We start from the raw sequence: 18,568 nt of genomic DNA on the forward strand, positions 1-18,568 counted from the left end.
AATTGTGACACATACTTCCATCTGTAACACATTTCTTATCAATCTGTAATCTTGGATTAATGTTTGTAATATTATATCAATGTCAAGCTTAAACGACGTCACACACAGAAGTCTCTGAAATCATCAGAATATGTAGCAAAAGTTCTAAAAGTTCACATTTCTTTTTTCTCTTTGTGTCAATATTGATAAACTTCTTACAATGTAACTGGTAACGATGTTACCACAGCAACCCAAATCAGCTGTTCCTTTCCTTCTCCACAGTAATCGTGGTTACACGTCTTTTCTGTCCAATGTGGCCTTTTTGGTCTCGAGTGTAACCTAAGGTTGCATCGTTTGTTTCCACTCATCGATTGCAGTGACAGTGACATGTTCACCTCCTTTAAGAGAGACTTCTTCACTTAAACACAAAACGTCAGTTTTTTGTGTGATTGAAGGTTTCCCAGCAGGTCAGTAAATACAGAACACTTGGTTATAAAGATTTTATGTTATTACCCAAAACTACACAGCAGGTAATCTGTCAGGTGAAACAATCAGCTGACTGACGGTCCTCACAGAGGACAGACCTCCAACTGATTCACCACATCTGATGGGAGCGGATGCTCTTCAGTCTGGAAGAGAAGACAAACACACAGACAGTGAAGAAGACGGATCAAGGTGCTTTGCATACGACACTAAATTCAGTTTTTAAAAATAAAAGCATCTGTTTACTAAACGTAAACACGACACTCCCCAGACACCAGATTATTACCCCTCTAACCCAGCGGTCCCCAACCCCCAGGTCTCGGACCGGTACCGGGCCGCGAGAGTTGAGGCTCAGGTGTGAAATGTATAGTTTTCAGGGTTTTTATTTCAGCATTATTTTGTTATCGTTTTTATCGTTTACTCTGTTTTCCTGGGTCTTTTCATGTGTGTTATGAATAAATTTTCTTTTTTTCGGTACCGGTACTAGTTTTATTTTGTTGTATTTATCCGCGACACCTTAAAGGCCGGTCCGTGAAAATATTGTCGGGCATAAACCGGTCCGTGGCGCAAAAAAGGTTGGAGACCGCTGCTCTAAGAGATCTGATAAATAAAAATGATATCAGAAACAGAAGAGCAGATAAAAACAAACTATGTTCTTAAGTGAACGCAGTGAGTTTCTGGATTATGGATTTAAAACGTTTTGGTGGAAACAAAAAAAGAGAGAAAAACTCTAAATATTGTTAATAATTGTTTTGCACACACAGCTTCTGACTAACATCAGCACTTTATAACAAACTAATTTCCAAGTGTCTCCTATTCCATCAGGGTCATCTTTTGATGCTCTGACAGGTGACCTCTGACCTTTTTAGCAGCTCGTCTGTCGACGCCTGTCCGTCTTCACCTTCCTGCTCGCCGGCTCCTCCTCCTCGCTCTTCTTCGGCTGCTTCTTTGTGCTTGTGCTTCTTGTGTTTCTTCTTCTGTAAAGAAAAAAGAAGTCACAGCTTCAGCGTGAGGAAGGAGTCATTTTATCTGATCTGATCCTTACTCTTCGTTTTCTACCTTCTTTTCCTTCTTGTGTTTGTAATGCTTCTTTTTCTTGTGTTTCTTCTCTTTGCTCTTCTTGCCCGTTTTAACCTCCTTGATTGGAGGGCGCATGGAGGCGGCGCCTCCTCTGACTAAACACAGGAACAACAGGCAGGTTATTAACCTTCCAGCAACGCTTTTATGAAGCAGGATGCACTTAATGAAGTAGAAGCAGAAGAGGAGCAGTGAAAGCGTCGATGAACAGACGCTCTAGTTCTACATGTGGATCGATTCACATGAATGTAACCCAGCTGAGCTGATCACAGAGAGATTGCTGCATCTATAAAAACAATGTCCACGCAAGGGAAACCACGTGACTGAGTCATGGTGAATAAACTTTAGTTGTCTGTTGTTGATCTGGTGGGTGACACTCACTCAGAGCAGCCGAGGGAGGCGGCAGCTTTGGCCCAAACTCCTCCTCTTCCTGTTCGGAGGCCTGAGTGGAAACTGCTGCTTTTGAAGGAGCAGAGAAGAGTTAACAGAGTTACGCTCGACAGGGACGTGAGATTAGAAGAAAGGTTAAGGTGATTCAGCAAACTCAGAGTACCTGCTTGGTGACTGGAGGAGGTGGTGGCTGAGGAGGAGGTGGTGGCTGAGGAGGAGGTGGTGGTGGCTGAGGAGGAGGAGGGGATGCTGAAGAGGTTCAGTGACTCCGAGTCCACTTTTCCTTCATCCTCCTTTGTCACCTTTTCTTCCTCCTCATCGCTGCTCTCCCCCTCTGATGAAGAGGAGGACTTCTCATCAGAGGAGCTGGCAAAGATGGCCTTAAACAGATCCATGGGAGGCCTGCTCTCCTCTTCCTCCTCCTCTTCTTCGTCACCTTCTTTCTTCTGCTCTGAGCTCTGTTGCTCTGATGACTTTATCTGTAGAAGGAAGGATAAACTCTTTAGATGTAAGGACTTCTGCTGGTTTGGACACTTTGCTCTTTCACTACCTCCGGTTTGCTTCCTGGAGCCTGATCGCTGCTGCTGATTGAAGCAGGTAAAGCAGGTAAAGCAGGCGTGGGGGTGTGCTCCACTTTGGTCTCGGTCTGGTTGCGTGCAGCACTGAGAAGCTCACCCAGCGGGTCCTCCTTCTTCTTCTCCACCTTCTGCTCAGAGACATCCCACCTGGACTTCTTCCCGGATTCTGGAGGTTTTGGAGGTGCTGAAGAGAAATAATGAGCTTAATCTGTGAGCACAAACACTGTGGCGTAAAACTGAAACTAAGAAAACATCAAATTTGTGTTAAGGCTACAAAGAAACTGAAATTCATGGAGGAAAAACTAAACAGAAAGAAAGTATCAATTTAATAAAAGCAATCACTTCAGTTTTCCTGTCTTTACTTTTTTATCCTAAATAAATCCTGATTGGTTAACAGACGTCAGTCTGAGGAACAGCAGATTTAAAACATTTAAATAAATTCTTACATAACTCTTCAGTCACACCGAGATATTCGTTGATAAAAATGAGTTTGGATCAGTTTTCATCTACTTGAGTTTTAAAACACTGTTCGCTTTGCAACACATTTAAATTTCATTTGTGCTGAAAAAAAATCTGTCTACTTAATTTTGACGTTTAGTGTGACTGTGACTAGAGATGGACCGATCCGATATTACGTATCGGTATCGGTCCGATACTGACGTAAATTACTGGATCGGATATCGGAGAAAAATAAAAAATGTAATCGATCCATTAAATATCAAAAAAGCACCTCACAAAACTTGCGACACGGCGTAACTCGGCTCGTCGCAGCAGTGTGCGTCACGTGATAGAGCGGCTGTGTGTATTTGTAGTGTCGCTACCAAACCAGCATTTCATCTCCGAGGAAGTTTTCCCAGAGAGAAGTAAAGCAAGTGTGTAAGTTCATCTCTGAATGTTTGTAAAGCATTCCCACGTTAAGCTTAACAACCGATATATGGAGCGACTGCCTCTCTCTCTCTCTCTCTCCTGCTGCTACTTCAATCATGAAACTGATCAATGATCAGTTTCAGCTGATCAGCTTTTCTGTCGCGAATCCGTCTCTCTTCTTTGTTTTTGGCCCACTTCTCACCAGAAAGAGGAAACCAGCGGCTGAACAACAGCAGCACGTTTAAGCTTGATAAGCTGTTGTTAGAATTTATTTAATATTACTTTCTACACCAGGATCTTTTTCTACAGCTGACGTAACTGTGCAGGGGTGGATCTAGCAAAGTTTAGCCAGGGGGGCCGATAGGGCATGAACAGGGAAAAGGGGGCACAAAGACATACTTTTCTTTCTTATTCTCATTTAAAATGTCGAGCTTTTAATAAATAATTATCTGACTCTTACACCCAAAGTTTTAATCTGATGTAAAATGTATAGAAGTCCATTACTGTATATAGTAACTGTTAAGTCTAATATACCCTAGTAAGCTATACTACTTTTTCCTTTGGGAAGATACCATCTGTGCAGTTCTGTTGAAGAAAGATGATGAATCTATTTAATTATTCTTGAAAAATAATTTATTTCTGTGCATTTTTTCACACTGCATCAAATTAAATTTGATTACATCGATTAAGCATCATGAGGTGGAGGGTGGTTCCCTATTTTTTTTTTTGCTGGGAGTTTGCAACCCTATTAGTTAGCTTTAGTGTTGTTGTTTATTTAAACTTGAGTATGAACTTATACAAAATGCAGCAAGGTATTAAAAAAACGTTTTATTGATTAAAAAACACTATATCTGATTCATATCGGTATCGGCAGATATCCAAATTTATGATATCGGTATCGGACATAAAAAAGTGGTATCGTGCCATCTCTAACTGTGACAGGGCAGGATGTGATAAAGCTGCTGCTGCAGTCAGAAACCATTTACTCGCTTTGGCTCGTCTATGTGTAAATGGAGCTTGGGAGCTCGCTCACGTCTCGCTGTCAAAGCTAACACTGCTTAACTGCTTTGTGCACCGACAGCTGCTCGTGTGGCCGACAGAAACAAGCCAAGCAGGGAAAAGTTGATACTGAAGATCTGATCTTCCCTCTCAGCAAACCTGGGAACATCTTTTATGTTTAAAATAATACCGAGCTTTATTACAGGTGGGTTTTAAGCTTTTAAGTTAAAGAAACAAGAAAAAGGGCTTAAAGTTCTTATACAGAATATTCTCCTGCTGTGTGAAAGCCTGTTAAAACTCTTTAGCGCCTCCTGTGTGTGAATGAAGTTACCTGCAGCCTCTCTGCTCTCAGTCACAGTCAGGAAATTGAAGACTGAAAACTTGTCTCTCTTCACTTTGGGCAGACCCACAATACCGGACCTGCAGGACCAATCACAGTGAGACTTTAGCTCAGCAGTTTGGAGTTAACCTCAGACAATTCAGTGCGATCTGTGTGGCGTACCCGGGGTAGGGGTCGGGCACGTTGAATCTTTTGCAGAGCAGTTTGTCAGGATACCACTCGAACGTTTCTCTGGTCAGTTGTCCAAACATCTTCATCTTTACTGCGGCCTGTTTATCATCCAGGTCTCCCTGACAACCAGAAGAAAGCATCAGTGACTCCTGAGCTTACCTGCAGTGTAGGGGTGTGTTTACAGCACCAGGTGGCGTCCTACCTCTTGGTCCTGGCTGACCTCCACGCTGTCGTCGTCCTCCTGGTCTTTGGCTCTGGTGAAGCGGGAGGACAGCGAGGAGGAGGTGGGCCGGTACAAGATAGAAGCTCGGACAAACTCCTCCCTCTCCCGGCTGCGCTCCCACTCTGTCATTCCCGGGTCTAGACTCTGCTCCAGAGCGTCTGAGGGACACAGAAGATTTTTACATTTGAATATCCAGGCGATCTAATGTGGGAGCTTTTATCCAGCGTCTGTGTTAGCCAGTAATCACATATACGCACATACTCAGACACGTAGGAGCATCAACCCTCTGGGGTGCAGGGTATAACTGGCCATTTTTGACTACTTTTGATTTTACCTCTATATTTATCTATATTTCACCTTTAAAAACTGTTTTTCTTGCCTTGTTTGGTGTCATTATTTTCAGCACAACCTCAAATATCTGAAATTTGAGTTATTTTTTCATTTTGGCATACTATATTAGAACAAATGATCTAAATTCAGACAAAAAATTCAAAATCCGAGTAGAAAAAAATTATATTTTTTACTGTAAAACCCACAAACATGTTTAACGAATCATTTTCATAACTTCAAATGCAAATAGAAATTGTACATTTCTAAAAATTATGCACAAGTTTTGCAAACAACAAAGTTATTTGGTACTATTCACCTAAAAATGCAGCCAAGGCCTCAGGCGTTTTTTATATAACCATTTAAATCTATTTATCAAATAAGGAGGCACAAATTATTTGTGCCGGTCCAAAAAAATAGTTTGTGTCCAGTATAAGACAGGAGAACAGCACACGGATAAAACCTGCAGGTCTGACAGCAGGAGGTGCATCAGTCCAGTTTTCCATGTGGGAACAGCGTTTACACTGGAATCTGCTTTTGGCGGCTTTTTTGGAGAAAATGTGACATTCAGCAGCAACTGACACACAATACAAAACAATAACTACACAACAAACTAACTACAGCCTCCAAACACGCTAAACGTCACTAATGTCTCACATATGAAAACTCTCTTTCTCTCACTTGCCCACTTTCTCTCACGGGTGTCACTCCTAACGCCGGGCTCACACTCTGCGATTTTTGGCCCATTTTGAGCCGATTTTTGAGTCGTGCGATCGTTTTGGCGATCGGCCCGATTTTGGCCTTCATCGTGCGTCGTGTAGTATACGTGGGGTAACGAGAAGCGATTAACACCTCACGACCAGCTCCCGATCATCAATCGCTTGGTCGTGAGGATTTCAAACATGTTTGAAATCCTCGCGACCGTCGTGAGGGTGTCACCGCAGTTTCTCACACTGCGCACGCGCAAACACAAATGTCAGCAAAAAAGACGGCGCAGCACGGCGGTGCAGCGTGTGATCTGGACACAAGCGATGGAGGCACTTGTGGAACTTTGGAAAGCTCATCCGAGCCTTTTCGATGTGACCTCACAAAATTATCACGACCACAACAACCGTGAAAATAGTTGGATGGACATTGCTGCTCAATCACAGCTGATCATGTTTTTCATTAGTAATTTAGCAAAGTTGATGGTGGTGGTGTGCGTGTCTGTGTGAGTGAAAGACAGAGAGGGAGAGCGAGCGACAGAATTTCTGTTATAACCTTCATTTTATGGACGCACAGTGTGAGCACTCGGGTCACATCAGAGCATTGTGACCTACGAACTTCTAACCCCTGCGAGTCAATCGTGCAGTTTGAGCAGGAGCTGAATCGCGCGACTGTTAAAAATCGCACAGTGTGAGCCCGGCATTAATCTTCCCCTTCTCCCTAAGCAACCAAGTGCCCATGTTGCCATATCATTTTTTGATTGGCTGACATGGTAAACTCTAACACCAATAGGGAAGGGGTGTTTTTCTTTCTTCGCTCATAAGCGGAGAGTGTTTGCGAGCGCTGTCTGTAGAAAACGCCATTTTTACCGTTCTTCCTGCTGTAAACGCCACTGTTTTGTTCAGAAAAAAACATCGCGTGTATTTTTTATCATAACTCTGGTTTTACGTGGCCCATCGACACAATTCAAAAACTGGTATATAGTTTGAAGTCCGCACTTTCGACCCAAGTTGAAATGGAGACTCAGAGTCGCTGCATCTTGTAGCTGTGTCGTCTTAAATTGGTCATGTGATTTTGACGCGTTCGTTGACCCCAGAGGGTTAATGATGGTTTTTGTGGTTTAACTAAAACTGTACCAACTATATCAAAGGATCCTGCAGTGCATGATGGGACCTGCGGGGCGGAGCCTCGTACCATTGTCTCCCTGCTTGAGACGGCTCAGGTAGAGTTCGTAGCGTGCCTGCTTGCTGGGGTTTTTCTCAAATGGTTTGAAGGTCTGCGACGATGTTTGGACGCCTCTCCACGCAGCCAGAGCCTCCTGCTGGAGGCCGGAGGAGGCAGGCAGCACTTGTGCCGACTTCCCTGATGTCTGCGAGGCACGACTGGAGACGGGGGTGGAGGTTTTGGCCGAGGGCGGGTTAGAGGAGTTGCGGAAGCTGAGCAGGCGCTGCCTGTCCTCGGGCCTCAGCAGCTCCATGACTGAACTGGGACCTGATTGGGATGAAGTTGGGAAAAATCACCAGCAGCATTAACGCACTTGCCATCAGAATGGGACACGATGTCCTGATTATCCTACATTTTTAATTAATCTAGAAAAACTACATATAGTTTCAACCCTTTTTAATTTTCCTCATCTGTTGTTTTTTGCACTTCTGTGATTGCTTCATTTTTCAGCCATCTCTGACCTTGCAGGGCGTCCTCTCCCAGCAGCGCCCTCCTCTGGCCAGAGTCCAGCTGGTGGCGTCCTGCTTGCTGGGGCTCCTCTTTGACCATGTGGCCTTTGGACACCCGGAGAGCCTCGGCCAACGCGGGGCTGACCCCGGAAAGATGTGAAACATCGACCGAAGGACGGAAATGATGGACTGGACGATAATCGCGAGGCAGACAGGGAGGCGGGAAGATCTACAGAGAGATACAGAAACATGAGGCGTGTGTCCAGGTAGTGATGAGGACACGTGATGAGATGGTTTGAAGCTCCTCACTGTTTTTTCCTCGAGGGGTTTCTGTGCCAGAGTGAATCCTTCCAGGATTTTGCCGAGATACGAAGCATCTTTACTTCTGTCTGAAAGTAAAAAAAATCCAAATAATTTTCCATCTTACTTCATGAATGCTTTCATTTCAGTTTTTCATGGACAAAAGAGAGACATTATTCTTTAATAATTAAAAAAACTAAAAAATACGCCTCTCTGGTGGCTTTCCAGGTTTTCCCAGGAAGCGTTACCTTTCTTCTTAGTGTACTGCTGCGGGGCCGTCCAGCCGTACAGGCTGTCGCCCGGCTCCTCTTCTCCCAGGATTGTGTCGTATCTGGACATGGAGTCTCTGTGGTACACGTCTTCATCGTCATCCTCTAACGCACCCACGCCAAAGGCCTGCAGGTCAAAGGTCAGCAGCCAAACACTTTGCATTTAAAAAAGACAACCAAAAAAAACACTTCTGGGGTTTGTGGGCTCACCTGTCCGACCACTCCTCCTCTCCTCGAGCTGCTCTTCGTGTCTCTGAACAGGCGATTCCTCGTCTCAGACTGAGGTTTAAACAGATCGATGTGTTCAGCCGTGCCGTGACCCAGCAACGCCAGGCTCGGGTCCAGACCGCGGTACCCCAAACCCTGAACTCCCAACCTAGGGTTGAAGTCCACCGGAGTTACATCCTTCGGGGCAAAGGTCACGTTCTCTGGAGCAAACTCCTCATCGTCATCCTGATGAGGCAGAGAGATTTCATGCACGCACAGGTGAAAATATGCAGCTCGCATTATGAATTTCAGATTCAGTTTAGATCGTCCTCCATCAGGTTCTGTGTTAAAATATTCTGTCTAAGCAGCCGCACTCACCTCCGATTCCTCCGAACCAGCAGGGGGCAGCGTGGAGCCGTAAACTTTACCTCCACCGTCTGTCAGGAGGACAAAGTGTCAGTATTTATACTAGAGATGGCACGATACCACTTTTTTATGTCCGATACCGATATCATAAATTTGGATATCTGCCTATACCAATATGAAGCCAATATAGTGTTTTTTTTAATCAATAAAACGTTTTTTTAATATCTTGCTGCATTTTGTATAAGTTTATGCTCAAGTTTAAATAAATAACAACACTAAAGCTATTCTGTTATACCTGTATGGAAAAAATACACTGCACCCAAAATATTTCATAGTTCAGCAAAACTGATCAATCTAATAAACTTAAAACCTGCTCCATCCTCCCTATTCTGGTATTTTAAAGAGTAAGCAACCTAATCAATAGGGTTGCAAACTCCCAGCAAAAATAAAAAAAGGGAACCACCCTCCACCTCATGATGCTTAATTGACGTAATCAACTTTAATTTGATGCAGTGTGAAAAAATGCACAGAAACAAATTATTTTTCAAGAATAATTAAATAGATTCAACATCTTTCTTCAACAGAACTGCAGACTGCACAGATGGTATCTTCCCAAAGGAAAAAGTACTACAGCTTACTAGGGTATATTAGACTTAACAGTTACTATATACAGTAATGGACTTCTATACATTTTACATCAGATTAAAACTTTGGGTGTAAGATTCAGATAATTATTTATTAAAAGCTCGACATTTTAAATGAGAATAAGAAAGAAAAGTATGTCTTTGTGCCCCCTTTTTCCTGTTCATGCCCTATCGGCCCCCCTGGCTAAACTTTGCTAGATCCGCCCCTGCACAGTTACGTCAGCTGTAGAAAAAGATCCTGGTGTAGAAATAATATTAAATAAATTCTAACAACAGATTATCAAGCTTAATAGTGCTGCTGTTGTTCAGCCGCTGGTTTCCTCTTTCTGGTGCAAAGTGGGACAAAGACAAAGAAGAGAGACGGACTCCCGACAGAAAAGCCGATCAGCTGATCATTAATCAGTTTCATGATTGAAGTAGCAGCAGGAGAGAGAGAGAGAGAGAGGAAGTCGCTCCATATATCTGTTGTTAAGCTTAACGTGGGAATGCTTTACAAACATTCAGAGATGAACTTACACACTTGCTTTACTTCTCTCTGGGAAAACTTCCTCGGAGATGAAATGCCGGATTGGTAGCGACGCTACAAATACACACAGCCGCTCTATCACGTGACGCATGCTGATGCCACGTGCTGAGGCTATGAGCCGAGTTACACCGTGTAGCAAGTTTTGCCTTAAACAGACATGCAGGTATTCCAGGAGACTAAACACTGTTTGCTTTCCAAATTTCCATAAAATGATTTTTAACATTTCTCTGGTGAATTATCACAAAACAGATTAAACATCCAGGGTACCGATGATATTGTAAGATCCAGACCCTACAATAAAACAGAGAAACCCCCTGTGAACAAGCACTTTGCTACAGAGCCCCGCAGGGGACATGGGAGAAAAAAAATTAAGACGGACTTTTGCGAGATCTCGCAAAACAAACTCGGGATCTCGCAAAAGTTTTAGCCGCATTCTTCCCGTTAGCTTGAAGCTAACGGGAGGTCGAGACCTACTACAGCCGGGAGGAACACCGCTTTCCCGGCACATCGTGCCTCGACCTCCCGGTCGGCTTCGAGCCGACGCCCGAAGAATGCGGCTAAAACTTTTGCGAGATCCCGAGTTTGTTTTGCGAGATCTCGCAAAAGTCCGTCTTAATTATTTTTTCTCCCATGTCCCCTGCAGGGCGCCGTACTTTGGTGACAGTGGGAAGGAAAACCTAAATTTTCACAGGAAGAAACCTCCAGCAGACCCAGGCTCAGAGATGGTGAGGGTGAGAGGAGAAAGACAGGACAAAAAAAGAAAGAAAGAAAAGCTCGAGGAGCAAAAACTTCCTAAAAACTTCTGGCCGGGACTGTGAGTGAAAATACTTGTGAACCTTGGAGGAAGAAGCCACCAACTTCCTGTCAGCACTCACTGACACATCTGTCACCCAATCACTGTGGCCCTGATGGGGGAAAAAGCAAAATCAGGAGTTAAGTGTCTAAAAGAACACGACCAGAAACATCAGGATGTCTTCACACAGCCGAGTTTAATCACCTTCAGCACGAGAGTCTGAGAGAGAGACGACAAATCCCAGAGAGCAACAGTCCCGTCGTAGGAGGCGGACACCAGGAGGTTCGCTGAGGAAACACAACAGGAAGTGATTTTATTAGGCAAACATTATGAGGAAGAACTGAGCATGTTCCAGTACCTGCAGAAAAACTCATCGGTGAGCAGTGCTTGCTTTCTAAACATAGTAAACAGCACGACGGACTCTAAGGTGCTGACATTTCTTACAAATCTTAAGCCGTGCAACCACCAGAGGTCTAAACCACCTGACCTCTGATCCTTTAGATCTGCTTCTTAACGAGGGCAGAAAACATACTTACAGCACACGACACGATGAGCTTTGTTCATTTTCATTCGTAAAAATTAGCTAACATCCTAATGCATAAATAATTAAATAGTTAAAAATACACATTAAAAGAACTCTTTTGTCCATACGTGGATCTAGCAAGTGTTCATCGATCAAACGCCGCCTCTTGCTCGTAGTTCAGCACAAATGTTACTGGAGAATCTGAGGACGTCAGCTGAGGACACCTGCTTGCTCAGAGGTCTCACCGTCAGCAGCGGCGAGGCAGCAGGCACTCACGCTGCCTTCGTGGCCTCCCTGCAGCGGCGTCCCGCCGTGAGATCGGAAGCCCCCCGCCTGCAGGTCCCACAGCTTCAGCGTCTTGTCCCACGACGCCGTGCACAGGAAGTGCCCGTTGCTGGTGAAGCAGCAGGCTGAGACGACGTTTCCATGGTTACTGATTGCGAGAATGTAAACAAGAACAAGCGCACAGGGGGGCTCCTCTGAGGGTCTGAAAATTGTCATCAAACTTTTGTGAATCTGATAAATATCTGAGACTTCAGAGTGTCTCACGCTGAAGACAAAAGCCACACAGCGTGAGAGGAGCTCAGAGCGTTTACAGGTCACTGAAATGCTTCACCTGTCGATGGACACCGTGGTTTTCTGCGCCCGCAGGTCCCACAGTTTGATGCTGCGGTCTGCAGAGACGGTGGCCACTCGCTGGCTCTGAGGGTCGAAGCGACATCGAGTGATGCAGGAGCGGTGAAGATCTGATCGGCAAAGCAAACACATGCTCGCTGACGCTCACAGGAGTATTACTGCCGACCGGGCAACACGCGACCTGTCCTACCGCTGACGTGGTGCAGCATCTGTCCGCTGGCGGCGTCGCAGATGGAAACGCCATTCTGAGGATTTACAGCGCAAACGACCAGCCGGCCGTCAGACGAGGAGCTGCAGGAGGTCAGCAGGCCGAGCTGCCTCGATTTCCACTGCGACAAAGATCGTAAAAGTGAGTCAAACTCAGAAAAGCAAAAAGACCAAATTTATTCCATGTGTGTGAAAGAGCAGAAACGTGTGTGCGCAGAGAAATGTGTGCAGCGAATCACAGGAAGGTTGCTGGTTTGAAACTCCAGGAGCGTGACAGCAGACGTTACCAGAGTGAGTCCGGTCTCGAGGTCCCAGGCCACCATCTTCTTATCCCAGGACACTGTGACCATCCTGACACACAGAGCAAACGTTTCATTCACAGGTGCACTCGAGTTACTACATGGAAGTTTCTGCATTGTTGTTTTTTGTGAACTTTATGTTTTTTTCATCAGTGTGAGAGATTACATGAAGCCTTACGGGTCCATGGACGATGAATAAGTCATCGATTAATTCACAAAGATGTTTTTTCCTCAAAGAAATGAAGAAAAACTTCATCTATCATCAGATAAAGGTGCAAAAATTGCTACTTTTTGTTTTACAAATCTCAGAAAGTCAACTTTTACAAGTCTACTTGACTTTACAGTCTTGGTAACAGCGAATCTTCACCAGCTGGTGGAGCTTACAGTTCCAGTGACAGTGACGGGGAGCTCACGGGAACTCATTTTTCCAAATATTCAGACATTGCAGTAATCGAGAGCCTGCTTCCCTATCTCACATGTTCTGGGCATGTCCAAAACTGGGTAGCTTTTGGAAAAGCACATTTGAAACCATGTCCAACATATTAGGTGTTCCAATTGCACCCTGCCCGTTTATAGCTATTTTTGGGGTGACGCCTTGTGATGCCAGTCTTTCCAAATCACACTTTGATCTTCTGGCCTTTTGCACTCTTTTGGCCCGTAGAATGATATTATTGAAATGGAAAGAGCCACTTCCACCTGTATATGGGCGATGGGTTAAGGATGTCATGTACTATACTCAGCTGGAAAAGATCCGCTACACTGTAAAAGGTTCGGTTCGGAGGTTTTATGACACATGGCAACCTTTTCTTACTTACTTTGAAAGATTAAGTCCGGATACTATCGCTTAATGTGATGTGCGTGTGAGTGGGGTTTTTTTGTTGTTTTTTTCCCTTGCTGTTGTTCATTTATTTTATTATTTACTTTGTATCTGTAATTTTCTTTTCTTTTATCTCTTCTTTCCTCTCTGGCTGGGTTTTAGTTACACTGTTCTGGATGGGTGGGGTGGGGGGGTGGGGGGGGGGGGGGGGGGGCACGACTCTTTGTTAATATTGCTGTAATTGTTGTTGGAAGCAATTCTTTGATCAATAAAAAGACCTTGATAAAAGAAAAAGACATTGCAGTAATCTGACTACAAGGCCAGCTGCACAAATAACTGAAAAAATGTTTTAATGTTGACCTGTACACCGCCAACTTCTAACGCTACTTCTGTAAATGTTGGCAGAAGTTCATCTCACCCTTTCTTTTACACCAAATCACTTCTGCCTCACTTGAAAAGACCCGACAGCTCAGCTTTGAGCAAGACAAAAGGAATACAGGTGGAAAGATTTTGGCTTCCAGGTCATAATGTTTGCAAAATTCAAAAGAGAAATCATCTGCTCTCAGCTGCAGGATCATAACCTAGCTGAATTTAAAGCTAACGTGGAACCCACCTGTTGCTGTTTGGGATCAGAGCACACTCAGTGATGGCTTTACTGTGAACTCCATCAAACGTCCTCAGAGGCTGACAGCTCCCCACATCCTACACAGGTCAGAGGTCAACCAGGCAGAGTGAATATGGAACAACCTTCTGATGATTTATTCCTAAACTTTCTGTGGAATGAATTCATCAGAAAACTGATCTACAGAGAGGCTGTTCAGTCAAACACAGATTCTGAGATTCTACAGACTGATGTGGACGCACAAAAACACAGAGGTTCTCTCAGGGTTTGCAGAAGAGCATCTCTCAGCACACAACCTTGAAGAAGATGGGTTAAAGCAGCAGAAGACCACACGGGGAGCCACGCCTGCCCGCTAAGAACAAGAAGCTGAAGCTACAGTTTACACATGCTCACCAAAATAAGACAATAAAAAAACGGGAACTGTCTGATCTTCTGTATTTCTTGTTGGGACATTGAGATGGTGGGACTGATCCACCCTGCCTTGTGTCCTGATTTCAGGCTGCTGGTAGTTTAAGAGTGTAGAGTTATGTTCACTTTGGTGTCAACTTAGCATAATTTAAACTCCACAGCATACCCGAGTGTTGTTGCTGACTATTTCCATGCCTATTTGACCACAGTGTACCATCTTCTGATGGCTCCTTCCAGCCACAAAGCTCAAATCGTCTCACACTGGTTTCTTGAACATGACGATGAGTTAACTGTACTCCAATGGCCTCCACACAACTTTGGGGATGTGGTGCAACAGGAGATTCAAAGTGCCAAGTATCTCCTGGTCGCAGCAGATGGCCCCGCCCCTCCCTGAGCCTGGTTCTGTCAGAGGTTTCTTCCTGTTAAAAGGAAGTTTTTCTTTCCCACTGTCACCAAAGTGCTTGCTCATAGGGGGTCATATGATTGTTGGCTTTTTCTCTGTATCTATTACTGTAGGATCTATCTTACAATATAAAGCGCCTTGAGGCGACTGTTGTTGTGATTTGGCGCTGTATAAATAAAACTGAATTGATCTGACATTAGAAACTCGAGTGTAGACCAACCCTAAAATCAAAACAGGCACATAAACTCATAAAAACTGCCGACCATGACAGCAGCTTACCCAGAGGACAGCGGTGCAGTCTGAGGAGCAGCTCAGGATGCAGCGATTGTCGCAGCAGACTCGAGCTGTGGTCACAGCATCGCTGTGAGCTTGCAACACCTTCACTGGGATCTGCAGACACAGGTTATACAGCAAACTAGCAGAGGACCATTGAGGAGAAAGAAGACTGACATCTACTGTACAAAGAACATCCATGCAGTGGTTGCCCAGTATAATTATGGACCAGCTTCGGACAGCAATATATTTTGGGCTACTGGAGCTCAAATTCTAAGCTTTGGTTTTAAATGAATGCTTGTTTTGCAATAGCTGAATGAACAGGAGAAAGTGGGATCTTACCGCACATAGAACCCAGACAGAGAAATAGCAGTAAGATTTGGTGCTGCAGATAAAAATATAGAGTTGATGATGTGCATTTCCCTACTTTAAAATGAGGGCGGAACGGCTCAAAGCCAGTTTGCATGTTTGGCCCTCCCCTCTGACTCACTCAATGACCTGTGGCTGCCTATCACCTAAAAGCCATTTAGGTTGGGGTTTCTGGGTCTTACTGTCCCGTGAAGGTCTTTCTTATGTCCCCAGATGATTTTTAAGGGAAACTTTCCCAACCAGCTTCGAGGCATCAATGTCAAACATGAAATAAAGGCAGGCTAGTGCAAGATAAGCCATTTTACCTGGTTTTGCAATACACATGCAACTCTGCCCATCAGTGTCACTTTTACAAATAGAGTTTTCAGACTCATCTTACAACATTAATCTGCACATAACAGTCCACAGTGACAGCACAGAGTTTTAAAAATTATTTACAGATCCTTTATTTGATGCTCACGCTGGTGAATCCTAATTTTGAAACGTTCATTTGGTTGATCCAGTGGCGCCTTGAGGCTGTTCACTAATCTGCCCATGTTTCTATTAGCTCTCCTTATGTTTTGTAAATGAAATCTTAAGCTCGATCAAAACGTCAATACATCAAAGATAAAAGTAGCGACCTCAGTATTGCACTGTACTTAGAATCTAGGAATTCTAATAGTGCTTTACTATTACCTGAACTTTATAATAACTGTTACAGAATTACTGGAAGTTACAGAATAAATATGCCTGCTCCATCTCAGTCAGACTGTCGGGATCAGACGCTCTAAAATAACTTTGCTCTCGTGCTTCAGACCAAGAGAAGACAAACCTCACATGCAAGTGAACGCATCACGCTAACGTTAGCCACCGAGCTAACCGTTTCGGTTTACCTGAGACTCCGAGCTCCACGCTTCTCTCTCCTCTTCTCCGCCTTCCGAAGGCTCCTCCGCTGACAAAGGGTCGATGTTCCTTGACGCCATTTTTCGGTACAAATAAAACTTGTCGTTTAGCCAAAAGCCACATTAGCTAATGACAGTTACCGTGGCAACAGCCTCACAAGCGAAATTTGGTGCATTCGGGGGCGGTGGGAGATAAGATAATTAGTTGATAATTAGATTTTTGATGGAAACGGAAACAAGCAAAATACGAACTTACTTTGACAGTTAATGATAATTATACTACTGTTTAACACTGCGTGTTTCAGTTTGAGTTAATCTAATTATGGTTCTGTGAAATAACACTCAGCGATTTTCAGAGTTCAGTCAGACTGATCTCAGTTATGTCCATGATCACCTCTGTATGAAAGCTTTAGTCATATTTAAGGGCAATATCACCAAAATACAGTAAAAGATCTCCTCCTTGAATGTTTCAGATAAAATGGACGAAAATATATGCAGTAAATATTCTTTTATTGGAGAGAAAACTGTGCAGTATAATTTACTTGAGATGTTGAAGATATGAGAGCATTAAACAGGCTGATGTTTGGGTAAGAGGCTCTGACAGGAGAGAGATGATACAGAAACATGACATCCTTATAAAATACTGACACACTTTATGAACGGCCAACTTTTCACAGCTTTTTGAACTTCATATTTAAATGAGCTGCATACTTTTCCCACTGAAACCAGCACAATCCCTCTGTGATAAAAACAATATTTGAACTAAATATACTGTGGATAAATCAAAGCATTATTAAAGTTGTCCGTGGTTCCCTTATTTTTCCTTCTTTCCCTGTCAGATCCTCTCCTGCAGGATAAACATGACTGAGTGGTTCCCTGTATGCAGCTGTTACAGTTTGTGTTGGAGATACTTCTGCAAATATCTAAAAACTGTTTTTTACCAGTCCGTCAACTACAGAGAGCTGTCTGTTGCCCCCCTGTTCTCCTCTATATCTCTCAGCTGATGCTGGCTCCTTTTTCTCCTCCTCTTCCTCACACACTGTCCTGGTGTCTCATCAGGGGTGGAGAGCCTCTGTCACGTCTCCTCTCACCTTCTCAATTCTGACTCTGGACACTTGCAGAAGGAAATCAACCATGGCAGTTAGCAACTAAAGCAGCACAACTAAAACAGGACACAGGATCCCGCAGAACATTGGTCTTTATAACAAAGGTGACAACTCAGGTTGTTTGATATAAGCCTGACAAAAACAGCAGAGAAACAGGAGGAGGACTTCTCCATCTACTGTCTGTCTCATTATTAGTGGTTTATACAGGATGAGAGCTCTTTTAAGGACAAACTTCAGCACAGCATGGTTGAGTCTGTGTCCTCACCACAGTTTGCGGGCCACATATTTGGTGAACCGTCTCATACATGCCAACCCTCCCGATTTTTCCGGGAGAATCCCGAATTTCAGTGCCCCTCCTGAGAATCTCCCAGAGCCACCATTCTCACGAATTTCTCCCGGTTTTCAACCCGGACAACAAAATTGAAAAAACATATAGCAGAATTCATAGCGCGGCCCAGCCAATTCCAGTTCCCAACAATGGCGGCAGCTTCTAGTTTTAATATTACTCTTATTTCTCTTTCTGGGTCACAAAATAAACTTTTAAAATATTTTCAGGTGAGAATGTAGCTGTGTAAACTTCAAATATCTGAGCCGACCAACACATCGTTTTCAAACCCCCGTGGTCTTTAGGTTAAACATGATATATAAGTCACTTTGATGATGATTTAAAGATATTCTATTCGATTAAATTTAACTTTATTAATCCCTCGGGAGGGGTCCTCTGGGGTTTTCACAAAGCTGAATAAACGTCAAACAGAAAACTGATTAAACAGAAGTGTGAGACGGTGGAGAGTTTAGCGCCCGTTTATATTTTAGATAGCAAGGAGCAGACGGTAGTTTCAGAGAGCTCGTGACGTACTACACGGCTTTCTTTAGACCGCCAGCAGCCGTCTGCTCGGTGTATCCTAAAACGTTAAAGTACGTGTGGCTTCACACCGACAAACAGACCCAGCTTCGGCAGAAACCTAAACTAACTAACTGACCAAAGAGCCGCGTTAAGTGGCGATATCACTAACGTCACGTAACTTAGCCGAAGGTTAGCTAAATTTGACTTTTTAAGACTTTTTCATTATGCTAACATTTGTGATATGACTGCACTTAATTCTA

The 18,568-nt window shown here is 43.9% G+C and overlaps 2 protein-coding genes across 2 annotated transcripts; both read right to left on the reverse strand.

Annotated features, from left to right (window-relative positions):
* Positions 1-116: 116 nt before the first annotated feature.
* LOC148106253 (G patch domain-containing protein 1-like) lies at positions 117-10,215 on the reverse strand. The gene is made up of 16 exons (XM_087843200.1): positions 10,212-10,215; positions 8,967-9,025; positions 8,592-8,834; positions 8,361-8,508; positions 8,122-8,201; positions 7,825-8,041; positions 7,334-7,630; positions 5,087-5,265; positions 4,876-5,003; positions 4,705-4,793; positions 2,480-2,691; positions 2,093-2,408; positions 1,921-1,998; positions 1,522-1,637; positions 1,324-1,439; positions 117-608 (listed from the first exon to the last, which is right to left on the reverse strand). Exons 1-16 carry the CDS (start codon positions 10,213-10,215, stop codon positions 575-577), a joined length of 2,316 nt encoding a protein of 771 aa, XP_087699326.1. The 3' UTR covers positions 117-574.
* Positions 10,216-10,840: 625 nt separating this feature from the next.
* Positions 10,841-17,777, reverse strand: LOC148106254 (protein tipD-like). The gene is made up of 9 exons (XM_087843205.1): positions 16,347-17,777; positions 15,112-15,222; positions 14,013-14,101; positions 12,571-12,634; positions 12,267-12,405; positions 12,057-12,186; positions 11,686-11,873; positions 11,122-11,204; positions 10,841-11,029 (listed from the first exon to the last, which is right to left on the reverse strand). The coding sequence occupies exons 1-9, from the start codon at positions 16,434-16,436 to the stop codon at positions 10,841-10,843; spliced, it is 1,083 nt and encodes a 360-aa protein (XP_087699331.1). The 5' UTR covers positions 16,437-17,777.
* Positions 17,778-18,568: the final 791 nt, after the last annotated feature.

The sequence above is a fragment of the Neolamprologus brichardi genome, chromosome 1 (assembly GCF_056152115.1).
Source record: "Neolamprologus brichardi isolate AB-2024 chromosome 1, ASM5615211v1, whole genome shotgun sequence".
NCBI classification, from domain to species: domain Eukaryota; kingdom Metazoa; phylum Chordata; class Actinopteri; order Cichliformes; family Cichlidae; genus Neolamprologus; species Neolamprologus brichardi.

Excerpts from the sequence above, each read along its gene's own strand:
- LOC148106253 (XM_087843200.1), bottom strand. Across the intron at positions 8,509-8,591 it reads GAGGAGGAGTGGTCGGACAG|GCCTTTGGCGTGGGTGCGTT; the intron begins GTGAGCCCACAA and ends TTTGACCTGCAG. Across the intron at positions 7,631-7,824 it reads GGGAGAGGACGCCCTGCAAG|GTCCCAGTTCAGTCATGGAG; the intron begins GTCAGAGATGGC and ends CATCCCAATCAG.
- LOC148106254 (XM_087843205.1), bottom strand. The coding sequence starts at position 16,436 with ATGGCGTCAAGGAACATCGACCCTTTGTCAGCGGAGGAGCCTTCGGAA. Across the intron at positions 14,102-15,111 it reads ACTGCACCGCTGTCCTCTGG|GATGTGGGGAGCTGTCAGCC; the intron begins GTAAGCTGCTGT and ends TGACCTGTGTAG. Across the intron at positions 12,406-12,570 it reads TCGAGACCGGACTCACTCTG|TGGAAATCGAGGCAGCTCGG; the intron begins GTAACGTCTGCT and ends TCTTTGTCGCAG.